We start from the raw sequence: 18838 nt of genomic DNA, 5'->3' as shown, positions 1-18838 counted from the left end.
TTTGACCTAGAGACAAACTGAATACTCCAGAGCCCTCTTCTCAGATGCACAAAGGCTCACTTCTCTTTTTAATTTATTCAGAACACCATCCTTTCCCTTTTCCCCAATTTCACCATTCTTGTGGGGTGTAGGCAAAATAGGTCCTACACTATCCTGTCTCTTATACAGTTCTTAGATGGCTAAGGCATTTTAAAGGTGTCAACTATTCTAAAAGATATGCTCGAATTTCCTTTTTGTAGACATACTTAATTCTTCAGAGAAGACACCATGTTATCAATCATTTTGTTAACTCTATCAATCCTATGCATTGCGGCAAAAATTTACCTCTGTATTTAGCTATTTCAGTTATTTTAACATTTTTGTCTTCTTAGTAACAATCATTTTGCTATGTAGTAAGATTTACTGGGAACAGTGAACTATTCTAGTAGTATTATGTTAAAGTTTTAAGCAAGTCCAATGACTTCTGTAATAAGATAGTATTGAAAGAAATGACTTACTAGAAAAGCAAAATTAAAGTTATTTTGTTATAGCAAGTGGCATGTACTGTACTGTACTGTACTCAGACTTGATAGAAATGTTTCTAGGCTATGCATTCCAGCCATCTGAATTTTAAAATAGAAATCTTAAAATACCATCAAATGTGACTAATATCTTTATGGCAGAAAAACTTCCGAAGATTTACTTTTTTTACTTTTTTTTTTTTTTTTTTTTTTTCCCCATAGAATAAACTAGTAACAACTAAGGGACACCAAATTGATTTTTCTGATATAAACATATTATGTCATGAAAGCTAAACACTTACTGAAATATTGCTTAAGGGTAAAATTTAGATTTGGTAGTGGATTTGGTAGTGGATATGTGTTATCATCATTTCCCTTACCTGTTAGAGTGGCTTTAATAGGGAAAAGATTGAATTAAAATGGTGGAATCCAATACTTACTGCATTTTTCTTTCTCAGTATTGGTGGTATTTTAAGCCATTCTGCGCTATAATTTGAAGCTTCATCTTTTTGAACTAGATTTCTGTTACCTCCTTCTCATTTATCATCTTGGTGTATAGTTCTTGGAAGCCACATCAGTCCTTTAGCCACCAGCTGGAACTTGGTACATAAGTTTCATTTATGTTGCATAAGATGGCATGGTACCAACTAGGTTTGTTTGAGATCTGGAAAATAAATAAAAAGTAAAAAGATTGCAAGTTTTTCTTTCATACTGCAGAAGCTTCCACAAATAAGATGCTAAATAGACAGAAGATCATATAACAGAAAATGCAGATTTTCTTAGTCAGTCACTGACTTCTTAGTCACTTAGTCATACTTGTGCTGTTTTGGCCTATATATCCATATAACATTTTATATTTGCATACTATGTTTGCTGGAAGAATACGGTCCTTCCAAGGAAGCCTCTTCCTTTAAAAATTTGACAATTTGAGGGGGACTTACGCCCATAGCTTTTGAGCAAACTTACCTCAATTTTTAGCCACTCCTTTCACATAATGCATAATAAAAGTGTGGATTTTATTCAGTTCTGAATGTGGACGTAATTGTGCAATGTGTGTATGTATCTGCATTTGCCCATATCTCTAGAAGTTAGATAATATATTTGATAATGCTATTAATTTTTAAGTGAATTTACTAAGCCATAAAGTAATGATTTTCATGCTTTTCATGTTTGTTAACTTTTTATTATTTCTGTTCTATTTGTACTATTTCAAAGACTTTGACAGAGGTGTACTGGAGATTAAATGTAAAAGAGTCCCTATAATTAAGTTGAAACCATTTTCTAAGTAATAATAACAAATGGAAGTATCAGTAAATATTGTAGACTATTTCTTATGCTTTTTAAGTGTTTAAAATGTTGCAATTCAAGCTGTGATAGAATTTAGAAGACTTGCATGCAAGATTCCAAAATGTTGTTGGTTTTTTTTTTTTTTTTAAAAAAAAAGGAACCAACAAATAGACTTAGACTCTGAAAATGTCTTCAGTAGCCAAAAATAAAGTTCCAGGTGCTTCAAAAATTTTTCATTCAGTGTCACTTAGATACTCCTACAACTGTATCAGTTGAAATTACTAACATGGGGCATCTCTGGAAGACCTTAACCTTTTAAACACCTTGGCATGTGCTTAAATTTAGAATCATGCATAAATCCCCCTGAAATGATCATGACTTATAGTAGTCATGCCCCTTGAAGAATAAATGAAAAAGATATTGTATATCTCCAGATATCAAATAAGGTAACTAAAATAATAGTTGCAACAAGAATATTGACGGTGCTTATAAAAAGTAGAGAAGAAATAAAATATTTAAAAAGTTGTATAAAAAAGCCAATAAGGGTAAAAGAATAGATGTAAAAAGAAAGCCTACAAAGATAAAAAAACGTATAAAAGATATAGCTTAGGAACTAATACAGATAAAGTCTGCAGGAGTTAGGCATACCCTGGAGGATAAGTCTAGGACAAAATCAGATGACAGTCAGAAAGGAATTTTTGGGGCAAGTTCTCAGGTTTGGTCTTGGTGAACTTGGGCTGACATTAGGACTGGTATAAAGAAATGTTAAGAAGGTAAGCCAAAATTTTAGGGAGACACAGGAGTACAAACTCAATTAATATTACAGATGAAGAAAAAAAAATCTCCAATAGTTGTACAGAAATACTGTGTAGATTTCTGTGAGGATAGACATTACCTGATATTGTGCTACATTAAAACATATGTGCAAACAACACATAAAAATAATAGATACCATAAGTTTCACATACCTATCAGGGTAATCTTTTAAATTCTTTCTGACCTACTCATATCAAGGTGCATTCAACAGCATACATAAACTTGTGTAATTTTAAGGTAGGACAACACAGTGATTGGAGCAATATTTTATTTGCAGGATACGAAACTGAGAAACTCCATATAAACCTATTTATTTATTTATTTCAGATGAGACTGGGTCTCTATTTGGTGGCGAACCCCCTACTCTAATAGTAATAATGCATTGTATATATATATATATATATATATATATATATATATATCTTGCAAACTCTAGGTCTGTTATAACTGGATAAACAAGAGTGCTTTTATAATGTTTTCTAGTGGTTAAAGTAGTTAACTTAGAGTGTTTTATATTTTCTTTCTAGTTTTTTTTCCAAGGACTGTTAAGTAATTTATTCATCTTCTACCAGCTCTTAGTTTTAGCTGATTCATCTGTAAAGTGGGTACAAAAAGTGCTTGTGTTAGAGCACTGCGCAATCAGAAACAGCTATACTGATTTATACCAGCTGAATATTTGGGCCTTTCTATTTATTAATGTTCTGAAAGTACTTTGAGATCTCTGGATGAAAACACTGGGGGATTTTAGGGAAAGAGCCAATAATTTATGTTACTAAGCTATTCCAATCTGCAGTTTTAGACCACTGTGGATTTTCTTTCTCAGTTACATAGATTACTGTCCTGGGCTGGTTTGCCTCCTTGTTTCCTTTTTAAATTACCAACACAGCAAAAGAATTGTAGCTATTTGCATTAGCTTAATTTTCTTTGGAGATTTCCAGCTCTGTATGATGGTACTTGCAAAGTCATTTTTGGGTTGAGTACTTCTCCACAGTCTCTTCTGGGAGAACAAATGTTTGGGAGCATCTTAACCATGTGCTGTAAATGTACAAAAATAGAATGGAAGAATAAAAGGAACAAGATCAAGTAAACAGAGTCCCTTGGTAGAATCTCTTTAATGTCTTGCATCTGATGTTCAGATTGGTGGGGAGGGGAGGATCACATGCTTGATGTTTTCTCTAGGACTACACCCAACTGGAAGCCATCCCTTGGCTTCTCTGCAGACAGCACCATACCCAAATGGAACATATTAATTCTCCAGGGAAATCTCTTTAGTGGGATAGAAAGGAATCTTTTCAGCTTCCCAGATACATGCACTGTTCCCAGTACCATCAGGCTTAAAGGAGGACCTGCAATACCTTGGGCTGAAGCACACAGTTGCATTGTAACTGTGAAGTTTAGCATAGATAAATAACTCCTGTGATCCAGCTGCTCAAGCTTTCAGGATCTGACATGTTTATTAATGAAAATGTGACAGAAAAGAAAGAAACAGTCAGCTATGCAAGGTGCCCCTGTAACTCTGCTGTCATCATTAGGTGAATATGGCATACTAAATATTTATGCTTCTATGATTCAGGATCACAGAAAATACATATCTCTTTTATGTGCTTTATTTCCTTTGGAGAAGGGAGTAGAGGAGAGGGTGAGTCATAGTGGAAGAATAAAATTCACTTATTTTCTGACAAAAGCTACTCTCACCTCACTGAAGAAGGATCCTAGCTTTAGCTTCTGCTTGCTGATAACCCCTGCAGACTAACTGGTTTCAAGCAGGAAGCTGACAGCCTGCCAGTCCCCAGTCTATACCTGTCCGGTGACCTATGGCCAGAAGCCAAATCATACCATGCTGTGGGTAAGATAATAACTGTTCTTACCTAGGTCTGAGTGCAGGCTGGCTATCTACCCTTGCAAACCATTTCTGATGAGCAGAGTTTTGACCCTTCACACCGTAACAAATCCCGCCAGCTGCAGTCTGACTTCTGAGCATAGGGTTGGTCTGAGGAATTTGGGAAGGTTAACATGAATATCTATTAGTGTATGACCAATGCTAGTTGTATGCCATATTTTTTATTATTTTTTTAAAAACATTTTTTCTGTTATGATCTGATTCAGAGGATTCTGTTCTTTAGCAATTCAGAAGGGAAGTGCTGTGGTTATTGAGCTCGTGAGGAGGCAGTTGATGGATGATATCTCTTTTGCACACCTTGCAAAGCTCTCCAGATTGTAGATGAGATGGAAAACGAGCAAGATACAGGGTCTGATGCTACTCTACTCCCAGGGAGTAGAGAAGTGTCAGGAGCTGTTCAACCATTCTTAATCTCCTGAAGTAGGAGAAGCCTATGTATGAGGGAGACATGAGCCTTGTGTTGCTTTTAGGTTAAGAAAAGGGATGAGTCTAGTGCTTTGTGTAGGCTTTCTTTACAGCTGCCTACCTCAAAATGGTTTTCTATGGACAGATATTCAGGAGTAATGAGGAGGATGAAGCTTGAAAGGTGGCAAATGCCAAAGGTTTTTATTTCTGTCCTGGTGACATTTAGTCCATATTTAAATATTTATCTATATTTATTTATCTATTTGTTTATTTATTATTTTATTAATTTAATTATTAAATCATCATTATATATAAATAATTATAATTGTACAGTTTACATTTAATTATTAAATTATAAATATTAAAATTTATTGATTTCTTATTAATTGCTTATCTATCTATTTATTTGTCCTTGACAAAGGTTTGAGTGGTCCTTTCTATATGAAGTACAAAACAAAATGCGATGTTTTCCAGAGGCATTAATCTGCTTTTTTCTAGGCAGAGATCTCATATTGGTTAATTAGCAACCTTAAATGCCTGCTGGCTTATGTAGAGGAAGACTGCAGTAGAGATTTAAAGACTAGATGCTTATATGGTCCTTTCTACAATTGAGAGACTTAGAGCTGTTGTCTTTTTCAAAGGCCAAATAGCAGGTTGCTGTGTGAAGGACCACAAATATCATGAGATGTTTTAGTTGAAGAACCAAGCTTGCTACTCTATTAAACAGATTACATTTTCCATATTGTGTTTTTAAAGAAAGTGCTTAGAGTTTCTTTTTATTATTAAATCAAGAACAGCACATCCCTCGCTGTTTGGAGGATAAAAGAGAGACAAGGAGGACATGGGTCTTATGGGCACAGAGATTAGCTCTTTTAGTATGTTATATGCAAAATAGCAGCCGTAAATTTTTGTCATAATTTGTGAGATAGTATTATATCAAAAGTAAGGTGTCGTTTTTCTGGTAAAATTTAGCAGACACTTCTGTGTACATTTTTAAAAGATTTTCTTTTTTTTTTTTTCAGAAAAAAAAATCCTCTTAGGTCTTATTTTAGTTGCATAAATTAAGGTAAACAGTAACAGAACAATGAGTTCTGAATGCCACCTATGGTTGTTATCCTTATAACCTTCTCCTTCCTTTAGTTGAGATCCCTGTATAGCTCTTCTGTATGAATTTATCTATATGCTACTATTTACTGTTTGCTACTGTTAAAGATATCATTAATAATTATGCATGATGCATAGTGTGAAAGACCTGTCTTTCAGTATTTAAAAGTATTTTTGAAAGAAAGTATTTTTTCTAATAATGAGATTAAGGGTCAAATGCTTTGTTTTGCCCAAGTTATTAAAAAAATGTGCTGACATATTTGTGCTTTGGAGCAAGGCCTTAAAATGTGGTAGATATGTTGTAGATTTTCCCAATATCCAAAGTATTCAGCTTTCAAAAATCTCATTCTGCTTGAGCTTGGTAAACTTTCTTAGTGCAACTTGAGTTTCTAAAGATGCTGTTAGTTCTGAACGCACTTCACGCTCTAACACCCCTGAGCATTGTCTATGCTGCACTTATGGTGCTGCCACTTTTTTTGACATCAAGAAGAACAGAGCCTGACTTGAATTTGAGGAAATGTGAATGGAGAGGAGGAGGGCAAAAGCTCAAGTGGCTGCAGATAGGGAGGGTTCTCCACAGGATCCCTCCTTCTTTCAGTGCATAAGATATATGGTGCTATGGAGACAGATCAAGATTGCATATCAGCCACAGTCCTCATCAGTAATCAGGATTCTTGCCACATGTGTTGCAGACTTGGGGGAGTTTGGGAAGTATGTGTTGCTTCAGACAGTGAACGTATAATTAGAGTATCAGAAGGTATGTACATAAGAAAGATAAGATGTGGTTGCATAGGAGATCTTTTTCCTGATATTGTTCCCTAACTATGGGGAGGTTAACCTGCAGAAATGTTCAGTCAGTGTAGTGTCTAATGTAATTATTCATCTGTGTACAGTGCGTGTTATATAGTTATACATCATAGAAATATAGAAAAAAAGACCTAGAAGAGATGTAATCTGACCTTCTGTCTCAAGGCCATATCAGCTTGAGCCTGCGGCAAGCATTATGGATATTTATTTTACTTGTTATTAAAAACTTTAAATAGATAAAGACTTTCACTTTTCTTGAACAGTTCATTTAAATTATTATCTACCTTTACCATTTAAAAGCTTTTTCCAGTGCCTGAAATACAGCTTTCCTGCTGCAATTGCTTCATGTCTGATCCATGCTATAAATGCAGAGCAGGTTCTTTCCACTTGCAACAGCCATTTACATATTTGTGGACTTTTATCACAGTTACTCTGTTCTGTGAGTCAAATAATTGTATTATTTTTCCACTTAGGTCACATTTTTTTATTATTATTTTTTTCTTTCCTGTTGTTCTCAGATTGGGCTAGATCCTTTCTGAAGCGCAATACTTGATACTGGAATCCACACTTCAGTACAGGCCTAACGATGACATGTTAAAAAGGGGATATGTTACAAATTATGCTATTTTGTCTGTAGACATTCTTGGTCCAACCTCACTTAAATTATCAAAAATGTGAAATTGCCTCTGTCATTTATTTTCTAACATAAAATTATATACATTGAAATTCTGTATGACCTGTAAGAAATTTTTACTTAATTGAATTCTTTTCTCTAACAAGTAAAAAGACCACCTTCCTAATATTAAAAATAACTGAGGAAATCAGAACAAAATAAAGTTCTTAAAATATAGAACAAAGAAACACTGAAAGCAAAATAAAAAAATGATAATAATTTATTATCAACACGCTTTTTTCACACACACAAAAAACGTACTTTTTGACAAAAACATGATACTTTTGGCCTAAATTGATTAAATAATTAGCCTAAATGATTTGGCCTAAATGATTAAATATTAAGCTAAATAAACACATGGTATGATGCATATGCAAAATTGACCTGCAGATTTTGAGCTGTGTAGACTGATTGTGTTTTCCTTGTTTCAATTAGAGAATTTATTAGTAGATTTGTCTTTTAATGCTAGTGATATCCCCCTGAATTAAGACAGATGTTAGAGGCTCACCATCCGTCACACTAGGTGCAAAAGCTGTCCTTATGCCTTTCCTTCAGATAGTCAGCCTGAAAGAGGTGCCTCCATGAATACGGAACGTAAGGTTTTATCTTCTCCTTCGACTAAAACAAAGTGAATCCCTACTGAAGTTTGTCAAGGAAGGGGTTAAAAAAGTGGAATCTTTGTAACTATGAGGGGCTGAATTATCTTCCTGACACCAGCAGGGGTTGCTGTCACTGGTTTGTGGTTGTCACATTCCTGTTATGCTTGACCTTGGAAAGGCTTGACAACATAGTCTGGGTTTGATTAAGGGAATTTCATGTTTTTCCTTTGCTAGAGTCACCCCCCACCTCGACAAACATTTAAAAATGTTAAGAAAGAAAAAAAAAAAAAAAGTTTGGAAAGCAAACATTTTCCCAAAAGAAATTTATAGTTCAAATTTACACCAAGTTCGCACTAACTGGAGCAGTCCGGGTTTCCACTCAGGCTTTGAGTGCGCTCTGTAAACCATTAGTCACTTCCCTGGAAGAGGCAGCTTTTTATAGGCAGCAGAATAAAACAGGCACAGATGTGTGTGTAATGTTAGAGGCTTTCACATGTACCTGCCTTTCCCCTGCCCTCCCCTCCCCCCCATTCCCCCGCCCCCCCAGATAGTAGAAAAGGAAAAAAGAATGGCTAAAGAAAAAAATAATATTTTTTCTTCAGACTTCATTTGGTTTTGGATTGCCATGATGAAGATTGGCTTAATTAAAAGAAAATATGTTTTTGATGTACAAAACCTTGTTGTGTTGTGGATTTTTGAATTTGTAGTTCTTTTAATTTTTAACCAATTGTTTGTTCTTTTTTTTTCACTTTACAGGACTGTGATCATGCCAGCTGCCAATGAGTTTAATCCAGAGATTGTCTTGGTATCAGCAGGATTTGATGCCGTGGAAGGCCACGACTCTCCACTGGGCGGGTATAAAGTCACAGCAAAATGTAGGTACAGTCACAAGGTGCACATTTCTGAATCAGTACTTCTTCTCTTTGGGAACCTAATCTGAAGTCCATGTTATGTCCATAGTTCTATTTTGTGAGATTACAAATGTGTAACAGAGGGCAGGGACTGAGTGGAAATGAACATGTTAGCATTTCTGGCTCACTCCTTTCTGTTCCTTTTGGCATTTTTGTCTCAGCTTTTTAAAGTATTACTTTTCTGGCATTCAAATAACATTTTAGAGGTTTCATGCTTTTCAATAGGCCCCATTTTCCAAATGCTGGAGTAAGTTATTTCTCTTTAAATATATATTGGAGATTTTAAGCATTGGCGGCCTAAGTCCAATCTCATATTGCTGTTTTGTTATTGTAATCTTTTCAGCTTGATGGCATTAATCCTGAATTACATCAGTGTTCATGAAGGCCAAAGTTTTCTAAAAGACTACTCTGTTGGGTCTCAATGTTTGGATGTCCATTTCAGTCCTCCAAAAAGTGTGTTCAGGGCAGGGTTTTAGTACTTTCTTAAAGACGGGTCTAACTGACTGGTCTCATATCTAGCACTCCAAAGTCACTAGCTCTTACTGAATTCTGTGGCCAAAATGATCCCGAACCTGAGACAGTAAGCATGGGTGAGTAATGTAATAATGTTCTGTACAGTGATGTGCAGTGTAACATTGCTATATATAAATCAGCTTCCGTGAGGCAACGCAAAATGGTTTCCTAATGCAGTGCTGTGAATAATTTTCTTCAGTATATACAATTTTTTCAGTATATCTCAAGAAATACCATATTAACATTTGATTAGTTATTAGATATTGATCCCCCTTGCTAATCATAAATTCCTTGGGAAAAGCCTGGAGAAGTCTATGAGATTTAAAGGCATTTAACATGCTGCACAAATGAACCTCAGCTCAGAGAGAATTTGTCCATCAGTCCCTCTGCCTTTTGTTTCAGGTGAGTTCACTGGAGTTGGTATTTACCTTAGGAAGAGCAAGGAAGTGACAAAGGAAGAGACACTTTTTTTTTTTTTTTTCAATTAAACTAAGCAATGTACAGGTCCTCCTGAATATCAAACACAAAAGAACAGGTGAAGAGGTAGACTGACTCTTTACAGTGGCGTGCCGTGAAAATTCAGTATGCAGAAGCCAGTGCAAGGAGTGCAAGGGCCTTCTGAACATACTCACACAGGTGTTAATTTACAACTGGGTTGGAAAGGGAACATCCCTGTGACCGCATGTAAGATGTATCGAGATTTTGCAGTTTTTAAGCTTAATGCAGTGTCTGCATTAGAAAAGAAAGGGTTGTAGTGTCCTGTAAGCACGTTTGAGTATGACTTAATGGTGCATTATGAGTTTTAGTAAAATGTGTGTGAAAAAGCCCTTTGAAAAAAGTTTACTCATCATTTATTTATTTTTCTGAAGCATGGATACTGGTCAGAGGCATTATTTCATGAGCATAAGTGATAGGCCGATGAGCTTCCAAGTGATACAATAAAGTTATTTTTAGAGAAGCATGGATAGTTATCTGAATATAACTGCTGAAAATGCATGCTAAATGTCCCTTAAGCATCCATGATGCTCCAGCATGATACTCTGGCAAACATGCGTGCACACAAGATATTCTGGCATAGCAGCTTCAAAAACTTTCATATCAATTGCAATAAGATTCATATTTTCCTCTCAGAATAGACTGAATTTCACCCAACAACAAGAAAAAGTGTTTGATATTAAAATCAAAGCTAATTTTCATTCATGAAAGAATTAATGAACTCTTCACAACTTTTAGACACAAATCACAGTACATTTTTTAATATAAGAGGCTGCATATCCATAAGTTAAACATGTGTGTGAGAAAAAAAAAAAAAAAAAGTCATTTACAGTAGGTGCCTCTTGTTTAAATTAAGAGAAACGCCAAGATAGACCTAGATAATGATCATGCACCTGAGGGATGAATAAAATCTTTTGTATAGAGCCAAAGGAATTTATTATTTCCCCCAAACAAAATTCTCCACGTTCCACCATACCTTTTTAGAGCATAACATGCTATATGTGGTATGTTGAAAAATGAAGTCTATAAAAAATAAATCATTTAAAGTCCAAAGAGAAACATTCATGTTAAAGTCTACAAATAGATATTCATGATTTTTTAGAATAATAGGTTTGTAAGAATTATAAATTATTCCAAAAGAAGTAAATATAAAGTTTTATCTGTAAATATTCTTTCTTTATAAAATCTTTAGCTTTGAACTAGTTTTTATCTTAATACACACTGGATTTTCTGACTTGTGATGACCCAATATAAACTTTACAGATTCAAATTAGGAAGAGATTAATATCAAAGGAGAGGAGTTAGGTACTTAGTTAATAACCTTTCACTATTAAAGATAGAGAGACACAATATTCTTGGTAAGAAGTTATATCTTCCCTTCAGAGTACAGTAACAGATAAAAAAAAAAAAAAAAAAAAAAAAAAATATTAACCAGTCAGCTTTTCGAAGTAACAAAATAAAAGGCATTGGATGAAGATAACAGATTAGACCAACTGAAGCCTTGGAGTAACAATATAGCAGGCAACTGAAAAAAAAGAAAAAAATTATCTACTAAATCTATTCATTCTGAGATGTGTAAATTATAAAGTTTTCAACCACTATTTTAATTTTTCCCTGTATTGATGTACAATCTGATTTACAAAGCAGTTGCCCAGTTGCCATTTCTGACTACTTAATAAAAACATCAGCAAAAAAATAGTCCTACATATTTTTACAGATGATTTTAATGAATGGGTCTGATGTGCAAGTCAAGATTTCTTGCAGTGATATGACCATCAGCTTGTCTAGTAAAGAGTAGTATGGAAAAAAGCCAACTGAGATAAATGATAATAGCAGAGCTAGAATATATCTCACTTGCCTAATTTATCTCCAGTCCCATTAAGCAACTAAATCACTAAAGGTCTTTTTACCCTGGGGGAAAAAAAAAAAAAAAAAAAAAAAGATTGTTAGGGGGGGAGTTGAATCTTTCTTCTCTTTCCACAATTTTCAAATCACTTTTCCCAAGTAAATCTTTTCCTCCAGCTGCCTTTTTAATTCCTTCTTTGTTTATTTTTTGAGGAAAAAGGTATTCACTGAACAAATTAATATTTAATTAACTTTTGCCCAGGTAAGATTTTGGTACAATGTGGAACTGAGAATAAGCATAAAATAAAACACTTGTTTCAACCCCATCTTTGAGAATTTTGCAGGCACGTTGGATTCTCTCTTTTTATCCTTTATTCCAATCATTTTGCTAAACAAAACACTGTCATTTCAAAAGGTGCTTGTACACCTTTTGTACCTATTTGTACCTAATGTGTACATATTTGTACATACACAACTTGAAACATATACTCAGTCTATGTGCATAAATGTAGTAATGGACTTTATAATGTATTAAGAAGAAAATGGACTTCAAAGATTTGAGATGACTGGTGGCATAATGTGGGAACTTTCTGCTGCCAGGAAGCTCTTGGGACTTTGGTGCCAGCTATAGTCCTAATACCTCAGTAAGAAAAGGCAAGCATTATAGACAATACCTTTTATTAGACTACCTAGCACAGATGGAAACAATAAGAATATTTCTGAATGAAACCCCCCCTTGTCCTGAAGATCTGCCCCCCAAGGTAGACTGTGTCTGAAAATGTTTCTTTTTCCAAATATACTTTTTTTTTTTTTTCTTTTCTTTTTTTTTTCTGATAAAGATATTATCTCCACTAACAAGCTCCACCTTGCCCATGTCCTTAGGGCTATTATGACTGTGCAAGCAGTGCAAGCAAAGCAAAGAAAGCAAGGCACATGGCTGGTCCTCCTGCCCCAAGGTCTTGCACAGTAATAGGTGTCAAAGCAGAGTGATAGCTCCCGCTCAGGAACTTCTCTAACTTCTCATAGGGCCTGGCTTACATCATCTGGGATATTCAAGCAGCCTATGTCTATTTAGCCTATTTAGGACTCTTAACCGAAATCATGGGGGAAAAAAGTTTGTTATTGTCATGTGCTCCTTTGGTACCACAGCTTCCTCCATGTTGCATGGTTACGCTGATTCCCCAAGCAGTGCGGTGAAGGTGCAGCAGCAGGAGCTCTCTCATGCACAGCTCTCGTATCCAGAGTAACTACTGATGTCTTTGGAATCCCTTTGTTTAGATCCAGGACTGTAAAGGTGCTTTAATTTTACTGTAGACTATGATCAGCTAAGAGGAAAACAGGCCTTAGTTCTAACTAACCTAATATTTCCTTTTTATTATTAGAATAGTATTATTTTTAATAAAGTAACAGATAAAATATAAACACAATATATTACATATTGTAAAAATGTAGCTGCATAAAATCCACTTTTTTTCTGGTGCAGTAAAAATTGTATTGACAATAAAATATAAGAAATATTATGGGCAAAGAAATAAAGGCAATTAAGAGGTTTTATATTTAGAATAGTAAAGAGATGCTTAAAGAATCTACTCTTCCATCTTGTCCTTCTGATGCTTAGGTGGAACATCTGATATATTATGCGTTTTATTTTATGGTTAATTTTTACAACCTCTACTAAAATGTACTGTATTATCATGCCATTTGAATTCTGTGAAGTGTACCGGTCTGAAAAAGAGCTGCTGTGTCTGATCATAAATTTGCAAGTTGTTAGATCCTGAAAGAGCACTGCTTTTAAATTTAGTCCTGCTGACTGTAGAAGTTCTCCCTGTAACATTATCCTGAGGTGACGTACTTTCTCATTGCTTTATAGAGCAACCCTTAGAATAATGCCTGCATTAAAGTCGCTGATAAAGTTTTGCTGTTCAAGTAAATATTGTACACAATTGCTCATTAAATGGCAACCATTCCGTAAGAAAATAACCTAAGTAGAGAAATGTCAGCCAATACTTAAATTTTTTTCAGGGTATTTATCTTCTTGAAGCTCTACATTTGTTAAGGGCTATAGTGATTTACTGGAGTTTTCCTGTTGTTTTACTCTCTTATTCCAAAGATGCTATTTGACACCAGAGTGTAAAATAAGATCAGCAATTAGCAGTAGGAAAAGATATCACTGCAGGCATTTAAAAAGTAAATCATACCTGTCTGCTATGATGCCAAATTCATGATGCAAATTTGATCCAGTGTCCAGAATATAATTATCTAAGCTGATTTGCCACTTCTAAATATTTTATTTAGTTATAAATAGTTTATTTAGTTTAGATTGTGTTAACATCACACAATCTGTCCGATTAATGACAACAGAGGAAATAATTAATGCTCTAAACATCAAAAGGAAATATGTCACCTTAAGTAGTAGAAATTAATGTGTAAAAAGGGTTGCTGACTTACATGCAGACTACAAGTCTTATTTCAAGGAATTTCTTCTCATGGCATGAACTGATGCTTCTCAGAGTATAAGTAAGAGCAACCAGATGAAATATGGGTGTCTATCCTGTTGGTTTCTGCTTTGCCCGTAAGCATGAATAAAAGTCACTTCATGAAATTTGTCTTCAATGACCAATGTTTTTAGTGTCTTCACAATTGCACTGTACATTGGAATGTGGAATCTTTTCAGTTTCCTGCTACATTTGGTGTATAGTATATATGTTAGAAATAAAACAAAGGAAAATGCTAGAACTGCACATCACTGAATTCAAATGTAAAAATGATCTGGGTCTAAGCCTAGTACTTCAGCTATGTTTCAGAACAGTTTTCCTGTGTGTCAGACTCACTCTTTCTAAAATATTCTATGTGGCTAATCAGAGTATTTCATGTACTGCAGGATATATATATATCTTGAGAGCATTTAATTTCTAAATCAATCCCCAAATAATTTTATGACTGTCTACTGCACAGTACCTTGAATTTACTGTGTGTTTTTAGGATAGGGTAACTGTAAAGTCTTTGGGGAGGGACTGTACACTCTTCTGATTTTCAAACCTCTAATATGAAAGGCTTTCCTGACACCTGATTCTCTGAAAAAGGATCCTGACTGGTCTAACGAGGCTAATACAAGTGTTTTTAAAGGAAGGTTGAGAAAAAAAAAAAAAAAGAAAAAGAAGAAGCCATGTAAATTGACAGCTGACTAAATAGAATAGTAGTTTTGATTTGGTAGCTGTTTAAACACGGTTCAGGTCTCTAAAAATAGCACTGCAGGTTTTCATGATGCCATCTATAATTTCTTCTCTTCACAAGAGAAGTCTTTTTGACTCAACCATCAACATAAGAATCTATCGTCTTGGAAAGTCTGTCACTAACTACTTCAGAGTGCAGATCCAGTAGACATTGTCCATTACTTGCCTTGTACAGGCTCTGGTTCTTGTCATATATCTCTGTAAATACATGAAAAATTAACTCATCAACCCATCAGAAAACTTAATCAACCAAACAAGTGAGTGGATTTCTGTCAGGCTTTCAAGTTTAATCAGCTTATGAAAGGACCAGTGCGTGCCAGAATTAGTGGAAGGGAGACAGAGACAGTTGAGGAAGGGAGAGATACGGTAAGATACCTTTTGGTGGCAGAAAGATGTTAAATTAACTCAGTTGCCACATTTGTCTTCTCATCTGAATTCTTCTGGGTTCAGAGATTTGATTTTCATTAACATAATTTAGTTATCTTTGCAGTACTGGAGATGATAAGATAGTTATCCAGCAAGACAGATTTTGAGTTGTTGACTCTTAGCTAAAAGCTTTGGAGGTGGAGGTAGAGCAATGATCATTCATAAAGTTTTTCATGTTGGATTCTCTTAATTACTATCAGAAATGTTTCTTTTGCTTCTTTTGCGTCTTGGAAACTACAAGATACCCAGTGACTGACAGCAGGAAGACATAGCATCAAGCTAGCTTTCCAGTTGGTCACTTTGGAAAGCACGTATGGATTTTTTTTTCTAGGGTGTTTTTTTGAATGCTAATTGAATGATTACTTGTTACAATACAATGGCATCAAAATATATGGCAAGTTCATTGGTGACATACACTCAGTCATGAGTATTTTCATTGGATTTTTGGGGGAGAAGCAAATCATTTTGACTTTTTTTTCCTCCTACCCCATAACATTGGTTGGCATAGCATTTCATATGGCTTGGGCATGGCCACTACGTTGCCCAGCATCATGAGTCAGTTTATGTTGCATTTACTCTTTCATTTATGATCCTAAAGTTTAACCTTGCACTTCCAATTTCACAGAATACTTTGCTGGTAGCTCCAGGATTAGGTACGTTATTGAAATGTGTACTACATTTACACTGATAAATATCAAATTTAGAAAATTCCAGGATCCTGCTCTGTGTAAAGGAGAAAAAAATAGCTTCTGTAGAAATTGAGCAGAAATGAAAATTCATTGTATAAAGTTAGTCTCTCTGGGACATACAATAATAAAGGGAAAGGTGAAGACATAAGAGGGTAAGACTTTTTATTTGGTAGATTTCCATTTGAAGAAGGTATTAATGCTTGAAAAAAATACAGAAAAAAATATGAAAATGCTGAATTGACAATTTTAACATTGGATTGAAGAATCTGTCCTCACATGCCATCAAGTATTGATGTGTGAATTTAATTGGAGTGTGAATTTCAACCAAAAGAAACAAAATTAGATCAGTGAACATGTGACCTCCTTTGCTGCAGCCAGAGAAATCATCTTCAGACTTTGGGGCACTCATCTCTAACTGAACAGGTAAGGTATTCAAATCAATCTGTAGGATTCACAAGTTTAAGCACTTATTTTGATATTGCTCAGTGTTTTCAGTCATTGTCTGTTAACTAGTGTGCCTTCCAGAGGGGACTGCCTAAGCATAAACTGAGAACAATTAGAAATATTAATAAGTGCTGATTTGCCCTGCTGTTTCACTTTCTTTCTGTAAATCAGCCAGGAGAGATTTCTTTTTTCCATTCCCACTCCTGTCTTACAAACAGAAGTGTCTGCTGGCTAGTTAACTAACTAGTGCAAGTGAAAAAACACCTGTATACTATGTTCCAGATATACAGTGCCAATCCATCTGCAGAATGCATCAGGTGCCAGTTTCTTGATTTAGGGCAGGTACTGGGAACAGGGTGGAGGAAGGATAGATTACAATGCAAAAAAAAAAAAAAAAAGAGCATCTACACAACCATTAGGAATTATTTTTCCCTTTCAGTCATCTCCCCTTATCTCTTCACCTACCTATTGCTATTTTTTTCTTTCATGTTACAATAGTGACACTGGCTAGTGGCAATCACTGATATGAGGAGTTTTAAACAGGTAAAATTTGTGTCACCTTTTCTCAGTTTTGAAATTTGAACTTATGAAATCTCTTCCCTTATTAAAAAGGAAAGGTTGTAATTTCATAGAAAAAAGAAAAGGAAAAAGGAATTGTTGTTGTTTTTCTTTATTTATTTATTTTGCTTAGGCAGTATTAAACTTGTTAAGTTGCAATTTAAATACAGCAAATTAAATCTAAGATTTTAGGGCCATTTTGAAACTAATGGAGCTTGACTCAGTGTTCAGCAGCTTGCGTGTGCTTTTCACAGGATTGGGTCCTGAGAGAAAATTGTTGAAAGACATCTCCAAATGTGGATTTCTCCATAACAAAGTGTCTGATCTTTTATAGCATCGTTGCATTGGGAATTAGGCTTGTCTTTGGGAATTTGTAAAGCTTTAGTAGGAGAGCATGATTTATGTCTTAGAATTTAACTATTCTCTGTAATAAATAGAAATGTGCCACAAGTATTTTCTTGGTTGCGCCATGGGAAAATTTTTAACATATTGTTCACAGCTTCAGAATGCCATAAAAGAAGACATGTAATTTGCAGACCGGACTATCCTTTGTGATTTCTAACCAATATATTTGATTAATATCTTTCAAAAGAGACACCAGCCAAAATGTTTACATCTCATTAGGCAGAGAAGAAGGGAGCACACACAATTTTGATTATGAGCTTGGATGGTTCATTTCTTTGGGCTTCACATCCCTACTACTTAAGGCAGACTGTAACTTTAAGATGTTATCTCTTGCCTGCACAAATAAACAGCCAGTTATGCTTTTTATGGTGGGTAGTTCTCAAACCAACAGGGGATTAGAAGATATTAGCTTGAGTTTGTGGTTCCCTGCTGAACTATCTTGAGGTCCATGGATTCCTGTCCTGAATATTTCACAGAGCAAACACCTCTTATCTAGGGTGATATTCTCACACTGGCCTCTTGGCCATGGACTTCAAAAGCTAATCACAGGGAGGGCTAGAGAGGCAATAACCCTTAATATAACAGTCTCTCCTGATAGGGACAGACAGGGTAAAGGTAAGGCGTCTCTGAAGTTTGCTCTTGTGTGTTTAGCCCCATGGGGTGATAAGGGGCCATCTGTTTTTTTGGTCTGCAAACTCATCTTTTTCACAGTATCACAGCGTCAAGTACACTCGGGCCTGACTGATATCAGCACCAGCAATTCTTCACTGATCTGAAGAGATTTTCTTGGTATTTTAAGCTTTGATTACAGGCAATTGTCTTAGTTGCTATTGTGTTGTTGTTTTTAATCAAGCAAACCCATAAAATGAAATATAAAAAGTGAATGTCAAAGTACTTGAAGAAAAGGCTTGAAGAAAAAAAATTATATATATGAAAAAAATAATAAAAAGATAATTAATTGTGGGTAAAGGGACACGAATGCTTGACCATGTGATTAAACTTGAAACATCAGTCCATGGCAGTAGTTGTATAAAGTTGTATATTATGCAGCACCTCAAAGGATGCTTGCATCCTAACAAGTAGAATATCAGTGATGCAAATTGTTAAATACAATTCAGAGTTAGTTTTGTTGTGGACCTCTTAGGATATGGTTCCTTCATATGTTTAAGCTTTTCCTGTCAGCAGTTTCTTTATCAAGTGAATGCTGAGATTCCATTGCAATCTCCTG

General features: G+C 35.0%; 1 protein-coding gene across 20 annotated transcripts in view; it reads left to right on the top strand.

Annotated features, from left to right (window-relative positions):
• HDAC9 (histone deacetylase 9) overlaps positions 1-18838 on the top strand; it is a 473035-nt gene that overhangs the window by 404806 nt on the left and 49391 nt on the right. For all 20 annotated transcript variants that reach the window (XM_038173868.2, XM_072033569.1, XM_072033568.1 and 17 more), the window contains one exon: positions 8848-8966. In XM_038173868.2, coding sequence (XP_038029796.1) covers positions 8848-8966 — 119 coding nt within the window. The remainder of the gene's footprint in view (positions 1-8847; positions 8967-18838) is intronic.

Source organism: Anas platyrhynchos, chromosome 2 (assembly GCF_047663525.1).
Source record: "Anas platyrhynchos isolate ZD024472 breed Pekin duck chromosome 2, IASCAAS_PekinDuck_T2T, whole genome shotgun sequence".
Taxonomy (NCBI): Eukaryota; Metazoa; Chordata; class Aves; order Anseriformes; family Anatidae; genus Anas; species Anas platyrhynchos.
Note: the sequence above shows the minus strand (reverse complement) of the source record. Positions and strands in the feature narration are given on the sequence as shown.